Here is a 19,595-nt window from a genome sequence, read left to right on the forward strand (position 1 = left end):
AATAATATCAATTGCATGATGAGGCTATCTCTTCCAACCATGGTTTTTATCGTTATACAATACTCCGTTTGTGCCACTGTTGAGGAAAACAAAACTTAATCTCTGCATCAGCCATGTCCACATAACTAAGTTAGCTACCTGTCCTCAGAATAAGTACATAAATGAATTTACACTAACCTAGCTTACCACTTTACTAACTTCAAGAGAATTTTGACTTCAGATCATCTTTTTCCAGTTATCATCATGCCCCGGAAAATGCGATTCATATTTTGCAAGATTGTCCATCGGCACAAAGAAGTTTGGTGTAGGTTGGTACCTCCAAGTAATCTGCAAACGTTTTTCAATGGTGTGATGAAATGAAGTGGTTGTTGATAAATGTTAGCAATTACCATTCAACTATGATGTGTGATGATTTGGTCAACTTATCTGGTGTGCACATCAAATAACATTTACTATTTATCTTATTTAAATTACATTTTAATAGTTGTCAAGTAAAATTTATGTACACACCCTCATTTGCTCACGTTAAAGACAAATTTAACTCAACTGTTTTTCTTCTTACCGAATCATTCATCAAGATTCTTTACGAAGTACGTACGAACTACTACTGTAGGAAAATAATTGCTTGAAAATGAGGAATCTATCACGGGTACACTTTGGTATGATGGCGATTGTGGGAACAAAGTTTCAATGCTGCCAAGAAGAAGCAGAGGGAATACTCTAGTTTCTTTCTTTCTTAAAACTTAAAAGTCATTTGCTCACTTGAAACTTAAATTTACTGCAACAGATTTCTTTTTCTTGCAAATGATTCGTGAGGAATTGTTTCCCAACTAGAGTATGAAAATCATGGCTCGAAAATGAGGAATCCATCGAATTTTGGAGATCATTAGGAACATGTCTTTTCTCAGACATTTGGGTCAATCTTAATTTGTCTGTAAAAAAGCAATTACAGATGCTAGGCATTAGTGACAAGTTTTGCACAACAAGATTTGGTCAGATAAGTTTATCGTCCCAATAACGCAACACGATCCTTTTGCACTGCCTGTGTCAGGTTAATATCAAATAGCTCACAACGTATAGGCATCTCCATCTCATAGAAAGGATTCTTCAAGACATAGTCCGTGTACAATTCATAGATAAATTTCAATAAACTTTCCATGTATTGTGCTCCAGGCTCAGAGACCACAAAGAACTTAGTCCCTGTATGGGAGGAGAATATCATTTCCATAATATCAACAACATTACAAAAGAAGAAGAAGCAAAATGAAAAAGAGGGTCGGAGGCATTAAACTGGATATGGATCAGCTCAACAATGAAAAGATAGGCCCATTACAATGACTAGTTAAACTGCAATATCAATGCAAGGAAACACAAATAGCAGCTAAGCATCTAGAGAATTTTCAACTCTCAAGAGTTCATTTATCCAAATCAGAAGATGCATGTGACCTAGAGGCATGGAAAATTTGGTATGGTGTATAAAGACCAAAAGTGATCACTGAAACATGCTTATTATCTGGAAATAATACTGTGTATAAAAAATTACTACTGCAGAGTAACCAACAATATGTAGTAGTAATAATAATAACAATCCAGTGTTGTTAATGGCGGATGGCGGAATATGGTGGAGAGCCAAAAACCCGCCATATTTGACAAATAATGATGGCAGGATACTTGGCAAACCCCAGTCTGCATTCCAATTAATGATTCTGATCTCTAACTCTAAATTCAAAGTCATGATCAGGCATCCTTGAAAACAACTATTTCTAAATTTGTGATCTATACAACTTTGTTAGAATATTGGCTGGGCTTCACACACTTGTGAGGTTTTAGCCATTTAGCCTATTGAAATATATAACTAATAAGATGGCCTAATGATTCTATAAGTGAAATTCCAAAGTGTCAAGTTAATGTTTTGAACAAGCACCTTAAATAAGCAATACTTCTATTATCAATAATTACCTAGAGCTTCTAATGCTTATCAAAAAAAATCTAGAGCTTCTGATATACAAAATTACTTAAACCTTCTTTAACTAAACCTGGCAATATTACAGCTACCTGCAAGGCCTCAGATGTGCATGGAAACTAAAAGCTAGTACTAGATATTCCAATTAACTATATGTAGAATGTAAAGGATATTAAACATTCCTCTTCATTTTATTCACCAAGTACAATAGAAAGTTAAAATAACAATGAGTTAATTAAAAATTACCTGTCAGTGATTGAAAGCAATGAAGATCAAACGTGTCCGCTTGGAGAAGTTCAATTCCAAAGCAACCTGAAACAGGCGATAACTGCTGAGAGATAGCATGCATCGAGTGCCACAAACTGGCCACCCTCAAGGTGTCATTGGTATCCATTCTTCCAGAAGACCCATAATCCTGAATGTGAAAAGAATTAACATAATAGATTCCATGTTAAAAGAATAACTTCACTGCAACCATAACTAAAATACTGGAATTGATTTCTTCTTTTCAACAAAATCTAGGAAATAAAGCTATGCTATCATTGCTATCCATCTGCCCGACCGATCCATATCTTAATTATCATAAGATTCAACATATTTCTCAAACATACTGACAGTTCTAAGATACAATTAAGTGTGCGTTGGATTCTCGTTGAAGCTAACATGTCAGAATTTTGCTTCTCCGATCCACGTTAAACTCAACGTGGCAAATTCTAGCTTCACCATTGGTGAATTGAGATACTTGAAATCACATTGGCGTTGGCTCTGAGACCAAACCAAACATGCACTAAGTTCAAAAACTACAAACATATAAACTAAGAAACAAGTGGGATGAAATACAAAGCACCCTTCGCCATTTGTTAGCTAAAGCGCGGTATAAAAGGTGAACATACATGACTAAATTAACAATGCAATATCTTTAGCTCATCAACCACAAAATGAGGCAACAACAACAATGCTTGCCGCTTGCCGCTACCAATTTTGGCGGAATATAATAAAAATTCCCAGGAACTAAACAGCAAATAATTTGAAGTTGGCATGAGTAAGCAAACAGAAAGAGAACTCAGAACAATCATACCATACCATACCTTATAGTATATCAATCCACCAGACTTATTGATGATGTAAAGACTGTAAACTGCTGCCATTCCAGAATCTGAAAATTTTCAAAACTAAACCCTTAAACTTACCATTAACAAGTAACAACCAACCAACCAATGAAGCAATTGAGCAAAATCAGGTAGGAATCAAATCAATGACTGCCCAGAATAAAACTCATGATGAGCAAGAAAATCTACCCTATTCCGAGAGAGAGAGATGATAGCAAATTTGCAAAGAGCACACCTGAGAAGAGAAGACTATCGAATGTGATGCGATTCAGAATGGAATTCTGAGCTACAGACAGCTATGACTATGATTGATTATCACTCTCAGTCTCAGATCACACCCTGCCTTGTTTTGCGACCAAATTCTAATGGATTAACAACACCATCCCACAGCTAACAATACCAGACACACTTTTCAAAAAGGACTAAAATATCCCTCCGTGTTGTCCTCTCTCTTCCCTCACCTTCGTTTTCGTTAGTATTGAGGGACGATATCGGAGTTTTGGGTCAATTTTAGAGTTTAAGGTTAATTTTAGAGTTTGAGGCTAATTTTATGATTTGTGGCTGATTTAAGGTTTGGGTCGATTTTAGAGTTAAAGGACTAACTTTAGGGTTTGAGACCGATTTTTAGGCTTAGGGTTGATTTTATTGTTTCTTATAAACTTTTTTTTGACAAAGTACAAAAATGTAAATAATTGGCAAAGAAAAACTAAATTATTGGACGGATTGGATATCCATCAATTAAAAATTCACTAATTGATGGATTTTATTCACTAATGAATAAATTGGATGGATTTTTTTAAACAATTTTAGTGAATCCTTAATGGATTGTTTTGGATACATTCATTACAATCCATATCCACATCCATTCAATCCATCTATTTGCCACCCCTTGATTTATCTACAGGCTACAACATTTTCGTTTGCGTTATTTTGTTGTTTCGCTAAAAAAAATGAGGGAGATAAAAATTTCAATTAAATAAGGGTAATATTGAGCATAATATACTTCTTTTTATAATATACTTTGAATTAGTGGTAGAGATGAATAAATGGGACTTCCAGTCTTCAACTTCTTGCTCTCCGGTGGCCACAACATTCGTGTTTACATCTCTACTAGATACGGTTTTATTCATTTTTCATCTTTGATTTTTTGCTTGAATCACTTTAAGTGTCCATGTTCTTCATTTGATTGTGTTGAATTCATTCTCAAGAGCTTACCCTCTTAGGCAATGGACCACAATAACTTATTGATAAAAAAAATGAATGACTAATTCTCAGATAAATATCATTACACCGGTACGAGCACTGTGCATTTTTCTATTTAGATCACCCTCAGTGTACATTCGCACAAATTACGAGGCATAAAAGCCAACAGAACAAGAGATGGACTTTTTCCAACGAATAAATGTAATTACTCTAGCAAACACATTGTGTATAATTTTTTCCCTCCAGTTGTTTGCATTCAAAAATGTTGATTGTATCCCTTCACCCCTAGAGCCATTAAGTGAAAAAATGAAGCCTCTCTCTGGCTCTAGAAGAAGCCTTACTTCAATAGTTCAACATATTGCATCTTCAAATTTAACAAAAACTTGGATAAAACTCAGATTCCTTCTTGAAAGCTGCTGGATCAGTGATGACCTGCTCAGATTTGGAAAGTGCTTCAGCATCTTTCAAGTCTGTGTTGCAACCCCATACACGAACAAGTAGCCTCCTACATTTCGGAGATGATGGTTTCAAATACGTCTTGTACCACTCTACAACATCATTCTTGCTTATGTTCCTCAATTCTTCTGCTTCCTTCTCTGAAACGTCAAAAATGTACCTGAAAACCGAAACAAAATTTAAACCACTGTTGCATCAATAAATTGTGCTAGAAATATACTAATATATAAATCATTCATTGTCTTCCCCAATAGCTTAAGCTTTTGGGATCATGACATGTGTCCTCACCTACTTTCTTAGAATTTGGGTTAGGCCTAATTCTACCTGAAAAGCGCTTAGGTGATGGTTGTTCTACCATTTAGTCAATGTCTCCACACAACCCCTCACGCCTAGGACTGGACATCTAGAGCGTGGAATTTACATGAATGAACATTTATGAGTGGGCCATATATGAGTAGTTTCCAATAAACAGATCTGGGATAAGCTCAGATGTCATCTTAGAATTTGGGTTAGGCTTAAACACTACCCCAAAAGTTAGCTGGGAGGTGAGGGTTATTCTACTTCTACCCTTTACAACAACTATGGCCATATCTCTATCTCTAGTCAATGTGAGACTTCTCAATAAGCTTATGAGTCAGTTCATGACAAAATTGTATTTCACATTTCCTTCAAGGCCTCTTTGTTGTACCTAAACTACTAACAGGACTTTTAGCATAAATAGCTCCAGACTAACATGACAGATACATCAGTCACCAGAAATAAGAAAATGTCTACATAAAAGATACCTAGCAGTTGGGCATGCAGGAATAAATTGCTGCCATTTACAAAACTTTATCAATAATAACTGACAAATTTAAGTAAAATCTACCATCTACAATAAAAAAAATTAAAACACCTTTTATCAACAATCTGATTCCACAATCTGTTGCTTTCATATGTGAGTGAAGGATCTTTCTCCAGCAGCTTTGCCGTTAACCCACTTTTGTAATTCTCAAAGGAATCGTCATCAAGGCCATCCTACAATCCAAATATATTTCTTCAAAACAAAGTCTTCATCAAGCAAATATACATTTTAATGAATATTTTAGACACGTGGGAATCCAAAAGCGAAGTAGGAACAAGGAGGTAGGGTATCCTTGATGATCCAATAATGACTATGTAGGTCTACTTTCAAATATAGGCTACAATAATGTAAATGCCATCATGCGAGGAGGAAAGAAGATATTATACTCAGCAGACTACAAATTCCATTTGCATTCCTTTCCTTCTTCCTAAAAAATATGAAGGTGGCCATGATAATTTGTTAAGCACCTAAGTCATGTCAACTTCGACGAAGTTCATAGGGAAGTAATTAGGCAAGACAAGGAGGTTAAGGAATGAGGAACACTTACCAACAATTCTTCCAGGCCATTTATGAAGTTATCAACTCTACCTTGTAAGTAAACTGGGTTGTACTCAGATGACTGAATGCAGAAACAAAATCCAAAAACACGGTATGTTACTCGCGGACTGCATTCAACAACATAACCAAGCTGCTCCTTCGTTCTGCATCCATATACATATTAAGAATTTCAACCATCAAACAAACATGTAGGAATGAAGAAACAGTAAATCCAACCTAATTGAAAGAAATGCTTTCAGTGAAATTAAGGTCTTAAAAAGAAGACAAAATAAAGAATTGCTAGCAACACTCTCACACGATGTTAGGATCTAATTGCAAGATCTCGGACTTGAGTCCCACATTGGAAGCTATAATGGCTAGCTGTTGTGGTATGGTTCTCTCAAGGTTCTTATAAATTGGTATAAGAGTCTTTCACCATGTCTCTCAGCTGCAAACGAGCGGCGCAGGTGGTTACACCAGCATTGCAATGTTCGCCCAGGGGCTAGTGCACGGGATGTTAGAATCTAATTGCAAGGGACTTGAGTCATTGGAAGTATGGGATTCTAGTATTGGGTTAACAAGGTCTTGGGTTCTCCAACTACAACGGTAAGCTTTTTTGATACGGTTCTCCCAACAATCTTATCACACAAACTAAGGTTGGTCTTTTTTATTGAAACCAACACATCCTTTAAAATCTGAGCAATTTGTGAGGCAGATGTATTGACTTCTTAAAAAATAAACCAATCATAGAAAGTGTGTTTAAAAGAGTGCCCTGCTAGCATTTATCTACATAATTTTATGCCCAACCAAGACTACTTCACAACCAAGCTATCATCAATATATGCTCTGAACTTTACAATGAATTTAGAAAAAAGGCACTAATGCAGCAAGCAATTAGTGCAGAACAGATAATCCGATCACAAAAATGTGAGTACAAGTATATTTTTCCTGTTGTTAACACTAAGAAAACAAGAAGTAACAAGCATTCACATTTTATAAGACAATTTTATGAGCAAAGAGCTACAATCAAGGATTCCAGCTACAACCATGCGGAAAATATAAGATACTTCTAGCATTAGGTTGTCACCTCAGCTGATTATAAAGTGGCTCCTCCACAATTTCATCAACAAGATCAATCAAAGCTTTCAACTTCATTGACCCCATACCAAAATCTTGTTCAATTTGAAAATAGAGCTGCATAAATAGCAAAACCAAAGCAAGAAGAAGCGGAAATTTGTCAGAGATTATTGAAAACGAATTATCTACGTAACACATTGAAGAGATACAAATAAAAACCAATCTAACTGAAATTACCTCAACCACAGAGTTTTTGTCCAACTTGTTCTTCACACCAACATCTCTAACTAAATTGGCATTGGAAGGGAGGCAAATTACACGTTCAGCATGCCTCAACTTAATGGGGAGTGGATTTACTGGAAAGTTCATCTTAAAGATATTGGATATGTTAATTGCTTCATCTTCTGACAGGTTTCCATGACACAAGCCCTCAATGTATAACTGTACAAAGATATAAAAGAATAAATCTCCAACAATGTTATAACAATGACCTCTGTTGACTGATCCTTGTTCATCAAGAAACTTATGTTTATAAATCAACTAATGGAAAATAGAAAAACAATAAATATAGAACAAGTTATCAAGAAGTTGCTATTTTCTTCCAGTTGTAAGCATTATCAAGCCAAGGAATAGGATTTCATATGCACAACAGTAGTGCGTCAAAATAAGGAACTATATGGACAGCACAAAGAAGAGTGATGAAACCCTGATATCATTCAACAGAGACAAGAAACATATGAGTATTCGAGAGACTCATCACTCTCCTAAATCCCAATTCCCAAATGATCCAAAAGATACCTCAACCCTCTTCACACTCCCTTATTTATAGGCTAACCCTTAACTAACTAACTAACTCTATAGGCTAACCCTTAACTAACTAACTGACTCCAAGTACTCATCAATACTCCCCCCTAAACATCCACCTTGTCCTCAAGGTGGGGTACTCATCAAAGAGTCACAAGCTTCAAGCACAATAACAAATGTTCGTTCATGTGTACAATTGGGAATTGGCACAGCACACGTTCCAGAGCCTGCTGCTCACTAACAGTATAGATAACATCACCTATATTAATGAAGACTGGAAATAATGCAATAGTGAATACATATATTAGATATTTCATTTCAACCTGTGAGCGAAGCTCAGGGATAAATGCCTTCAGATCGTCAAGAAACAGATCATTTAGACAATGCAACTTGTCATCAGCATCATAAAAGCTCTCGCACAAAATTTGTAATCTTAAATATGATGAATGGCTTAGAGGCTTCATGTTGGTATTCTTTAAAGTTCTCTCCACGTCTTCTTTTATTACCTGTTCAAACAAGCATAGGTCCATGACAAGGACAACAGATAATGAAAACAGAAAATTTGAAGAGGGGAGAAAGGAACGGTTACTCTTAACAATTTAAACAGAAAAAAATCTGAACAAAAATCACACTCACTTTATATCGATCTTCAGTTGGCATAAAAGATCTAGCCACTGACAAAATTTTAGATAGGAGAACAGGAAGCTTCTCATTGAAACCATAGACCTTCAGCTCAAGCATGTCACCAAAATAAGAGACAGAAGTTTCTAACTTGGCAACACTAGCCTGCATAGACAGACACAAGCTCATACTAAGATATCTCATTATAGGATGGGACCATTAACACTCCCATTTGCCAATTCACAATATTCACTGACTATTTTTTATTCCAATTTCTTAAGTCGCCCTTAGGCCTTAAAAGGAAAACCTTAACATATAGAAAAAGGAAATTTATAATATAGGAGAGGGTAATTAAGAAAAAGGCAATTAGAAGTAGTTAGTTGGGAGATTCCATAGGCACTTGGGAGTGCAAGTGGCACCACACGTAATGATACTGTTCTTTATGGTGTCTACATTGATTAATGAACATTAAAGCAGTGTTTTAACTTAAAATCTTTTATGGGAACTTTATTACTTCCTTTGTTAACATTATAATAATAAAGAGAAACACAACTGCAGTGAAACAGTATAAGGATTAAAGCACTTTCAAAAGTCAGGCATTAGCATTAAAGAAATTACATGAGTTCAACTTGCCTGACAGGCTGACACTATTTTCTACAAATGCAATAAGAGGCCCGTTTCTGGGGGAATATACGAAAAAACCAAAACAAGCAATTTATGTTTAATTAGAAGAGGGGGGGAAAGTGAGGTCTAGCAAACTATATATAGATACTCTGCTCTTCTGGGCTTACTTTTCTAAAAATATACTGAATGAGCATTTGTATCATTGGTAGTTGGTGAACTGACCATAACTTGGTTTTATGTTTAGTTTGAGAAGAGCTCCAGAAACAATAGAAATGGATTTTCTTTATGGTGCAGAATCTCTTAAGAGAGACCTTTTTCAAGCTTTGGTTATTTTCTGTATTGTAAATCTTTCACAGAAAAAACTGTACCAGGACACAAGTTTTCTTTTGTTCCCATGCTTTGTTTATTTCTTTCTATTCTGTGTCTTATAAACAAGATAGATGATTAACCTGATATATGACTTCATTCAACTCATCTTTAAGAAGGTGAATGAACAATTCAGACAATACACAACTCTTCACGTTATCATATCCACCCTTCAAGTTAATTCGAAAATATGTATTGGCACGAGGAACTTTGAAAGTACTGTCCAGCTTGTACCAGAATTTTATCAATGCTTCATCAGCTATACATTTAGGAGAAGTCAAATTTGCAGAATCATCATCAGACGTGTCACCAGCACGTATAGAAAAGTCACTTGGAATAAACTCATTCTTGGACGGAAGATGGAGTGAGGCATCAATTTCTGGAGGATTTCTCCATAACTCCATCAAATTTTGAGCAATATCTTCCACAATATAACGTGAACCAAACCAAGTTTCATATTTGAAATCTGAAACGCAAAACAAGTAGTTCAATCATTTTTAAGAAAATATAACTTCCGGAACTAGTTTCCGAACAGTGTAATTTCAGTTATCATTTTTCAACATAACAGGCACATACAGTGGCAACAAATAAATCATGGACATGGAATAGACAAAAAGGAAAAAAGCTACTATTACAAATATGATTATTGGATAAGGATTATTAAAGCACATGATGATAGCCACTATCTTAGACCTTTGCCATTCATTCAAATATAGGCAGAGAAAAGGTCCAATATGCAATTGCCAATTAGACAATGGAGAAAAAAGAATGCACCTTCTGACTTAAGAACCTTTGACACAACGCCAACCCTCATATTTTCAGGAATGAAGAAACCAAGAACTTGTTCGAGCAACTGCCCATCCCATGTCTTGTACAGATAGTCACCATAAATGACATGCTCTGGTGGATAGAAGTTCAAATTTTCTGCATATTAAAAAAATAAGAATATGTCAACGAAGATAACAGTCTGTACAAATTCATACAAGATTTTCTAAAAGCAATATTTGCCAAACGAAACAACAACAAATAAGAAAGGGCCAGCAGTCTATTTTCATGCACTATCATATAATTGGGTTAGAGCATAACAAATAGATCTGAAGTTGCTATATCCTTAGATTAGAATGAGGTTTATTTCATCTTTAGTGTACGTTTGCTTTCTTTGCCATCATTTCAACTTTCCAAGTACTATAAACAAATATTATAGACTAGTTGAGTGCTTCACATGAACTACTATGTTCATAAACCACAGATCCTACACAACGCTCAAATTCTTTGGGAGAGCTGGTTCATCACATATCAGAGCCTCTATGATCAGGTGGTCTAGAGTACAATCCTTGCAATCCCATTCTCCTAGATAAGAAGTGGAATTTTGCATAAAATAGGCAGGACGTGTATTGTCCACATTTCAAACCCAAAGAGCTCTTGTGCTGACAATGTGTTAGAGATGTAAGAGAAGCAGTACAAAATTATTTTTATCTTCACCTAACAACTTAAGCTTTTTGATATCCTAGAGCCATAGCTTCAATACATACTTTTTGTAGATGATATAGTCCTAGTGGGAGAATCAAAAGATAGAATAAATGGTAGAGTTGCAGAGAGAAGCCTTGGAATCTCATGGTTATTGTTTTATTAGAAATTAGAATTACAAAAAAAGGTCTATGGAATGTAAGTTCAGCATGACGCACTAACAATGGCTTGTAGATGAAATTGGAGATCATACCATAACACAAATTGCACAATTTAGGTATCTTGGATATCATTAGATCCAAGCTTGGTAGATCAAATGGAAGAACCGTTCATGTGCTATCTATAATTGAGAGCTACCGCTCAAGCTCAAGAAATTTTTTACCACAACCATAATATCAACAATGCTTTACTTAATGTCAGGTGATCAACTGAGAACAATAGCATAAACTAAGTATTTCAAATATGAGAATGTTTTGATGGAAAAGCAGACTATAAGAATCAGATTTGGTATGAATGTAATGTAATAGAGAGAAAGGAGGAGCAGCACCTATTAAGTAAAAGTTGGTAAAATCATTTCCAGTATGGTTTGGCTATGTGAGAAGAAGACCTAATAAAAAGAGTTTATTTGACAAGAGACCTGGCTTTTTAAAAGAAATCGAATAGTGTGGTTTGATTGATCAGTGTAGCCAATTTCCCATAGTCGGAAAAGGTACTTGTTCTTATTTTATTGATTCCATATTAAAGCTTAGGCTAAGGAATACGAAACAAGCTGCTCATTATAGGATGAAGCTGTTCCAAGAAGCTTATGCAAAGAAATATGTGAGCTAGATAACATTAGAACCTAGATGTTTGGAAAGGAAATTTAACACAGTTCACAAACTTGTCATCATGATTAGTGGTCTTTATGGTTATGTCACAAAATAACAATGTGATACGAACTAGGAATTAGCTAAGAAACTATGGAGTTTAACTCCTTACAGCAGAGAACAACATCTGTAATTCCACAAAATTAAGTCAAACAAGAAAAGAAATGAAGAACAGAAAAGATGAATATGATAGATAAACTGCACTCTTTGAGAGGTCTGCTTTTCCCCTACCCAAAGGCCCCACAATCCTCACTAAATGACTGGATAGCTCTTCCGAGATCCATCTTTCCCTTTATTCTTGCCCCAAACCAATTCCCATTTGCTACCCACATCTCTTGTTACATAGGCTAGGTGGTTAAAATCCCAATGCCCTATTTTAGTAATACACACTTCAGTAACCATGGGATACCTTTGTTCTGGAGTAAATTTAAAGGGAGCAATGCTCACCATAATAATAGATGATAAAAAAAGGTACAAAAAATCAGATAACAAGCACAAAAGCACTTCAAATCTTAGTTATCAGAAGAACTAGTTGCTCTAAATGGTCCTTTGAGATGCTCTCATCTAAGAAGCTAAATTGGGAATGGCAGAATCTCACAATAGCTAAAATGGTTAGCCAATGTCATAACTTAAGAATGTAGCTTTCTATCCTTTTACAGCATTGGTTCTGCATGAATTAATGCCATAAATCCCACCAAATATACATCGTGATGTGGATTTGTTTGTCTGCCAAAAGTGCATTATTTTAAACAGAGGACTTTCAAAAGACACCAACTTCAGAAAGCTTCTCTCTATGTTTTAAGAAAAAACTTCAACTCTAGTCTCTAAAAGCAAAAGGTTGGAATCTATATTGGCAAGAAAACAACTTCAAGGAAATAAGATACCTGCAAGCTCAGCAGCATAATCATCTTGAGGCTGCTCTTCTGCAAATTTGAATTCCATGTTTCCAATATTCTGAAGTTCCTTAAATATCCATTCTTGTGGAGAAACTTGACGCAACAACTTAAGGTATTGATAGACAAAGCCAATAATATCATAGATCTGCGAGGTGGTGAAAAAAAATTAAGCCATATTAAAGAGTAATATAGATTAAAAAAAAGATATCATTTTAGCCACCGAATAGTCAGTCATGCTTCCACCAACCTGACATTTATAATTATTAAAGAAAATTTTTAAATCGTTAATATTCACAAAAAGTAATGAAACTGAGTCAAAAATTGAAAATGATCTCACAAGATGAAAAGGAATATACATTGAGTTCTTGACAAGCGATAGATTGTTAAAAACACACTACTTACTCTTTTATCTGAAGGGTTTAGGGCTTATTATAGTACAACTTAAGAAAATGAGGATACCTTTTCTATACCAGAGTCAGTTAGGTGCATGGACATGACAAACACATAGGCTATAGTTGAACAATAAATGCCTTCATCCCCAACACCAGCAGATAGAGATGTAGCCCACCCTCTAGCTTTGAGAAAGAAATGCAAGCTTCCCCTGCCCTCTGAAAGGTTAATGAAAATTCTTGTTTGTTAAAGAAAATCACACCATAACACGTTAAATTTTGGAATTTTAGATTTAAAATATAGAATAGCATCACGCACATGCACACACACTAGAATGGCTATTTTCATTGAAATTAGAAGAATGATGCACACTTATTGTAAGTCAACAACATACAATATCATTAACCAGAACTGCTTTTCATTACAAATTGAATTGTTAAGCTCTGAAACACAATAACTTGAAAAGTAATGAGAATTAATTCAGAAAAAATACTCCAGAAGCTTATCAAGACTTTAAGGTGGGAATAATTCATTTAAAATCAAAATTTGAGAATGTGTGTGTACGTGTAAAATAAAGACCTGTCTCTGCTTGCTATAATTATTAACCAAATAGATGACGACTGGCACTTGCTTCACAGGAAACTTGTTGACCAACTATGAAATATCACAAGAAAAAAAAAGGGAAAGAAACTCCTGAAAAAACAAGAGAAGCTCTTCTATCTCAATTGTTATACAATTGTATTACTTCAGTCTGACCACAGAGATAAGCAATAAGATGCATAAAACTGTCTGATAATAGATGCATAAAATATATATATTCTTAACCTTCTAAGCTTCACCAATAATGAGATATCTTACCATGCCCAAGGAGATGAGCTAAATAATCTTGTGGTTTCTTTAGATACTCTTTGTGTAAACAGGGCAGGGTCCATGCTAAGTCAAGGATATGAACATCTTTGACGGCTTCTAGCCGATAAACTTTACCAGATTTCCAGATAGGACCTTCCACAGTGAACTCTGGGTTTACCTGAGGACCCTTCTTGACAGCACTAAACAGTTCCACAACCCAGCTCTCAAGCACATCCAGAGACTCTGTATTATTTATAACCATATTCATAAAACCATCCAACCATATTTGCATTGACCAGAATATTTTCAAAACATCATCCTAATATACGCATGATGCTAACCATTTTACAAGTGCGAGTGCAATTTTCAATTTCAAAGAAGAAAAATAGATATCAACATTAGCAGGAATTCGATCATAGCCATTATCTCATTCTTTTAATTAGAAAAATTCTTAAATGTACCTCAATCGTTTTAAACTGGAATTCAATTCCTTTTACATTAGCAAGCTCTTAACTTTCAGCAACAATTTTGCATCAAGTCTCGTCTAGAAAAAATTAATTATGCAAATACCACAACAAATAGCAAAGAAATCATATATGATATTGGGGCTTCTCGCATAAAAACCTAGGATTGCACGCATGAAGTATATTCACCATTTTACCTCTATGAACAACTAAACAAAGTAAAAGATGGTTCTAGACCAGCAATATATGCATAAAATGGTTGCTTCTTTACTGGTTTTTCTACATATTATAAATCGAAGTTCTTAAGGATCCTAATCTTTTTAAGGAAAGATTTTCAGGTTACTTAGGTTTTGTTTTATTGTGCTGCATTTAACCACATAACCACAAAATGTTAAAACTTTGGTCGCAAGGAGAAAATACTCTAAATTTGTTGATTGTAGAATAGCATTTGCTACACAAGAACAATCCCTCAGCAGTCAGAAGTCAACTCCAATCAGTCTACATATAATTTTTTGTTAATTCCTTCCTCTTGCCAATTAAATGAGCATGAGACACAAAACTGTTGAGCCTCTCCCCTTTTAACAATCTGGCTTTTAGAAACAAGCTTTTTTCTGAATCAGATTATAACACAAAATAAACTTTGATAAATACATCTATCTGAACTCTTAAGACTTGTATACTAATTTCTCCACAGCTAATAAATCAAGAAGAGTGGCTGTAAACCAGTATACCATGTTTATCTTGTAGGGGAAACATAAAGCAACTTATTGCTTGGAGAAAAAAAAAATGTCTGAAACAAACTTGAATAACAACCATAAAAAAGATAATGAAATAGAACATCACCTCCACCAATAACAACAAGCTTCATTAATCCACCATGGTAATAATCCTCGTATAATTTCAATATTTTCTCCCGCAAATTAATACCTTTCTCCATTGCATCAACCAGGCTCTTTTTATTCCCTTCATGTTCAAGAAAAAGATATAAATAGTATTTCAATAATCCAGGATAAGTTAAATAAGTGATTGACCAACAAATGGATGAATAAAAATCCAGCATACCCCAAAAGAATTTATTTAAAGGATGATTAAGTGCGGATGTATGACACTGAAGTTGTTGAAGACGGCAAGCATCACTTTGTAAAACCTGGTTAAATTCTACATTCAGTTTTGCACACCATTATGGTATACAATTATAAACCAAAAACGCACTTCATCAGCAAATTAACAAATAAGCAAGTTGAAGCTCTTTCTAAATTTGCTTACTCTAAAATAAAAGGTAAAGTAGAAATCTGTGGCATTACATTGGAATGAAAATACCTGAATCTACTGCAAGTACTTCTCGCTCCATGGCCTCCATTTTTACAAGGGGTGAAATAAAGAACTGAGAAAATCTGATAAGAAAATAAATAGATAAAAAATAGTTAAAACAGAAATCTTGCACATCAAGGTGGACTGAAACGCCCTATGTTCTCAAGTCTTAAATTACACATTATAAAACTGAATAAAAAAAATTCATGACAGCTAGATTCTATGCAAAATGTAACCAACAAAAAAATATTTATAATCAAAATGTTAAAATATTACTAACCCAGCCATTAATAAATAATTAACCGAATACAAGGAGATTACTAAAATGAGTCAATAGGTAGAATCAAGGTCAATGAATGATGGTCTAAATTCTACAGGTCACCAAACAATGAGACGAACAAAATAACAGACTAAGCCTAACAGAGATGTAGGATCAAATTTAGTAGATTAATGACCTGAAAGTCTTGTGTTCAAACTCAATCTGTTTTATGCTTTTTATGCTGTACAGCAAGTATGCAAGTATTAAGCAGAATTATCTTTTTTACTTCTAAAAAACTGCAGAAGCTAAATTCTTCACACGAAACAAAAAGCATGTCAAAGATCAGCATCACATACTATACAGATTTACAGGTGGTTTTTAGCAACTAGCGAACTTAAATGAAAATTCAAAGGAAATAATTGGAAAGAAACTTCTTCAAAAAGTAATGTGTAAAACCATGTAATAGACAGGAAATGTCTGATTAGACAATGCACAGTAGAGTTTACCTTCCCAAGGCACCCTTTAGAAACTCTCGCTTCACTTCAAAATGGTAGCAAGTATATTCAGTTTCTGTATACGCATTTGATGAGCCACCATGCTTGGACAAATAGCTATCGTACTACCAATAAAAAGATTCAGAGTGAGTGTCAGGTTGCAAGGCCAATTAACAGTACATTATGTTCCTTTCACATATATTAGGAGCAAAATTAATTAACCACACAAAACATGAGATTTCATGCCATACAAATAAAGAAATATGGGAGAATCAGCTCGATGTTAAGAGTTAGCTTACTTTGGCAAACAACAAAAGGAGACATCTGATTGGTAGAAGGAATAGACGGACCACTTAAATTACAATAACAGTGCTAATAGCAATATTGCAAGGACATCAAATAAATATATCATGTATTATATCAGTAACTATAGGAAGTTCAAACTTCAGAAAGATCCTTGAGACAATGTGGAAATTTAATCGCAGATGGAATCCCATGATTGCTAAAAGCTATAAAGGGTGCATTTGGGTGACCAGCTTAAATAATCGGTTAGTGAATAAGCACTTATGTAGTGCTTATTCATAAGCTTATTTGAGAAGTTTATAGAAATAAGCTCAAAAGAGGTTATAGGTAGACCATAGCTACTTTTATAAACTTGACCAAACACATGTTTAAGTGCTTATACCATAAGATAAACACAAATAAGATCTTCCAAATGCACCCAAAATCCTACATGACACGAAACATGTAATAAATATGAACAGGGTTTTCAAATAACATGCTCCTATAGCAGCCTGTGGCCGTCAAAGCTACAAATGCAGTGGAAATAGGAGTCGTCGCAGCGCTATCTTGCCACTAGTAAGTGAGACTGGTGAAAACCTAAAAATGCCTCTGAATAGTTGACATGAAGGCAATTTTTGGGGGCATTTTGCAGTAAATTCTTCAGAAACATATCAAAAAAAGGTCTTGTTTGAGAAAATCCTTACTCTTTCCTGCCTTTCATCCTTTCTCTGTCCGAGCTAACCGTTAAAGGGTCTGGTAATCTAATTGTTTTTAGACAGTTTACTTAAGCCTGAGAAGCTTAAAGTTCTTGGTTACCTTAACTATGGTTGGTACTTAGATGTATGTTTTCTTCAAGACACCTACGAATTTTTATTGTTCATTAAGAATGTCATGAAGTATTTTTTATCATTTTTTGAGTATTTAGATATGTATAGTGTTAGAATATAATATAAAACCATTAAAGTGGCCCTTACCCAACCGCTTAAGCTTTTGGGTTAATTGGTTGTTTGACATGGTATCAGAGCCTTTATGATCGAGAGGTCTAGAGTACGATCCTTGCTCCCCTCACTTTCTAATTAAAAAGTGGAATTTAATTAAGCACATGGTAGGTGGGCCTGTGCATTTATCTACGCTTCAAGCCCAAAAGGGCTCTTGCGTGAGGGGGCGTGTTAGAATATAATATAAAACCATTAAAGTGGCCCTTACCCAACAGCTTAAGCTTTTGGGTTAATTGGTTGTTTGACATATAGTACTTTATATAAATTGTATAAAAATACCATGAGCAATTATATCGATATGCGCTATACCGCTACAACATTTTTAGGTCAGCTGCTAGCCGAAATGGACAGAAATGAATTTGAATAAAGAGGGAAGGGAATAAGATGTCTACTCATGCTAAAGTAGCATTGAAAGTGATCTTATCTGAAAGAAACTATTATGTCATAACAGCCAATCTTCGATTTCAGGCTTTATCTCTGGTAGATCACACCTCTAAACCAAAACTAATATATTTGAGGGTTTGACCATCTTCAAAGGGACATAAATAACTGCGCAATACAAGACAATGATGACATAGCCAAACAGACCTCATTTTCATCTGGAAATTCATCACTCCCCATGAAGAGCATGTGTTCTGCAAACCAACCAACTATTAGAATTCATGATATATAAATATAAGATCAATAAAGATAAATATCGAAACCTAAAAAATGTGCTAGTCCTTGTGCTTCATTCGGGTCAGAGAAGCTGCCAATTCCTACCCACATAGCCGCTGCAGCCTGCAAAGTGCAAACAACAAAACACGCGAATGCATCAATAATCAAAGCAACAAACCAAATCACACATAATATAATTGTTCTCCAATCTCCATAAACATCACTACATTTACACACAGAATCCAGACTACATCTCCCTAACACTGTTCCCACTATTTCCCATCAACATCAAAACAAAAGACCCACGAAGCCACCTGATCAAAGCTTTGAAAAACGAAGCAAAAATCGAAATGGGTATCCATCAAATTGGCAGAACACGCAGAAAATGACATAAAAAAAATAACCTTTTTGGTCTGAGCAGCAGCACCCTTGGCCCCTTCTTTTCCTTCAACTTCTACTTCTTCACTTCCCTCTTCTTCCTCATCATCATCATCATCTTCTTCTTCCTCCCCATCATCATCATCATCATCATCATCATCATCATCATCATCATCTTCATCTTCATCTTCATCATCTTCCTCTTCATCATCATCTTCTTCTTCTTCATTGTCGGTTTGAACAGGCTTGGGAGGGCCATCTGGGTAAATCTCAGGATCATGAACGAGCAAAGCTTGAAGGCCGTTATGGAGTTCGATGAGGCGGTAAAGACGAAGGTCGTTCGGTGACTTGACAACAACGTCGTCGGAGGAGAAAGTGATGATGGGTGCACTCTTCATTGCAGCGACACTAGCTAGCAGTAGCAGCAGCAACAAAGGGATTTGTTTCTCTTGTTTGATTCAGAGTGCTATCAACTCTGAACTCGCAGAGTGGAGTGTGCAGTGTGCGGCTTTTGAAAGAAGCAATAAGGGCACCAGGCCCCAAGCCTAAACTCAATTTTCAAACCCCTTCAAAATTAAAGTCCATTATTTTGTGTAATTATATTCATTATCATATATTTTTCATCATGTGCAAAATGAAAAAAAAAAAATTGACTTATGACACGATATGAAGATTGATGA

General features: G+C 35.2%; 2 protein-coding genes across 3 annotated transcripts; both read right to left on the reverse strand.

Moving 5' to 3' along the window:
* Positions 1-858: 858 nt before the first annotated feature.
* On the reverse strand, positions 859-3,535 carry LOC130725867 (uncharacterized). 2 transcript variants are annotated; one of them, XM_057577056.1, is made up of 4 exons: positions 3,262-3,535; positions 3,052-3,119; positions 2,210-2,378; positions 859-1,200 (listed from the first exon to the last, which is right to left on the reverse strand). In XM_057577056.1, the coding sequence occupies exons 2-4, from the start codon at positions 3,109-3,111 to the stop codon at positions 1,004-1,006; spliced, it is 426 nt and encodes a 141-aa protein (XP_057433039.1). In that variant the 5' UTR covers positions 3,112-3,119; positions 3,262-3,535; the 3' UTR covers positions 859-1,003. The 2 variants fall into 2 exon arrangements, with proteins under 2 accessions (XP_057433039.1, XP_057433038.1); XM_057577055.1 differs by having other exon boundaries at positions 3,308-3,532.
* Positions 3,536-4,301: 766 nt separating this feature from the next.
* On the reverse strand, positions 4,302-19,471 carry LOC130722459 (nardilysin-like). Its single transcript, XM_057573188.1, has 19 exons — positions 18,942-19,471; positions 18,585-18,660; positions 18,469-18,515; positions 16,613-16,725; positions 15,857-15,930; positions 15,599-15,694; positions 15,380-15,499; positions 14,082-14,315; positions 13,293-13,441; positions 12,822-12,978; positions 10,379-10,528; positions 9,688-10,070; positions 8,630-8,779; positions 8,317-8,499; positions 7,427-7,630; positions 7,200-7,306; positions 6,123-6,276; positions 5,627-5,748; positions 4,302-4,891 (listed from the first exon to the last, which is right to left on the reverse strand). Exons 1-19 carry the CDS (start codon positions 19,311-19,313, stop codon positions 4,648-4,650), a joined length of 3,135 nt encoding a protein of 1,044 aa, XP_057429171.1. The 5' UTR covers positions 19,314-19,471; the 3' UTR covers positions 4,302-4,647.
* Between the last annotated feature and the right edge of the window lie 124 nt (positions 19,472-19,595).

Source organism: Lotus japonicus, chromosome 6 (assembly GCF_012489685.1).
Source record: "Lotus japonicus ecotype B-129 chromosome 6, LjGifu_v1.2".
Lineage (NCBI taxonomy): Eukaryota > Viridiplantae > Streptophyta > Magnoliopsida > Fabales > Fabaceae > Lotus > Lotus japonicus.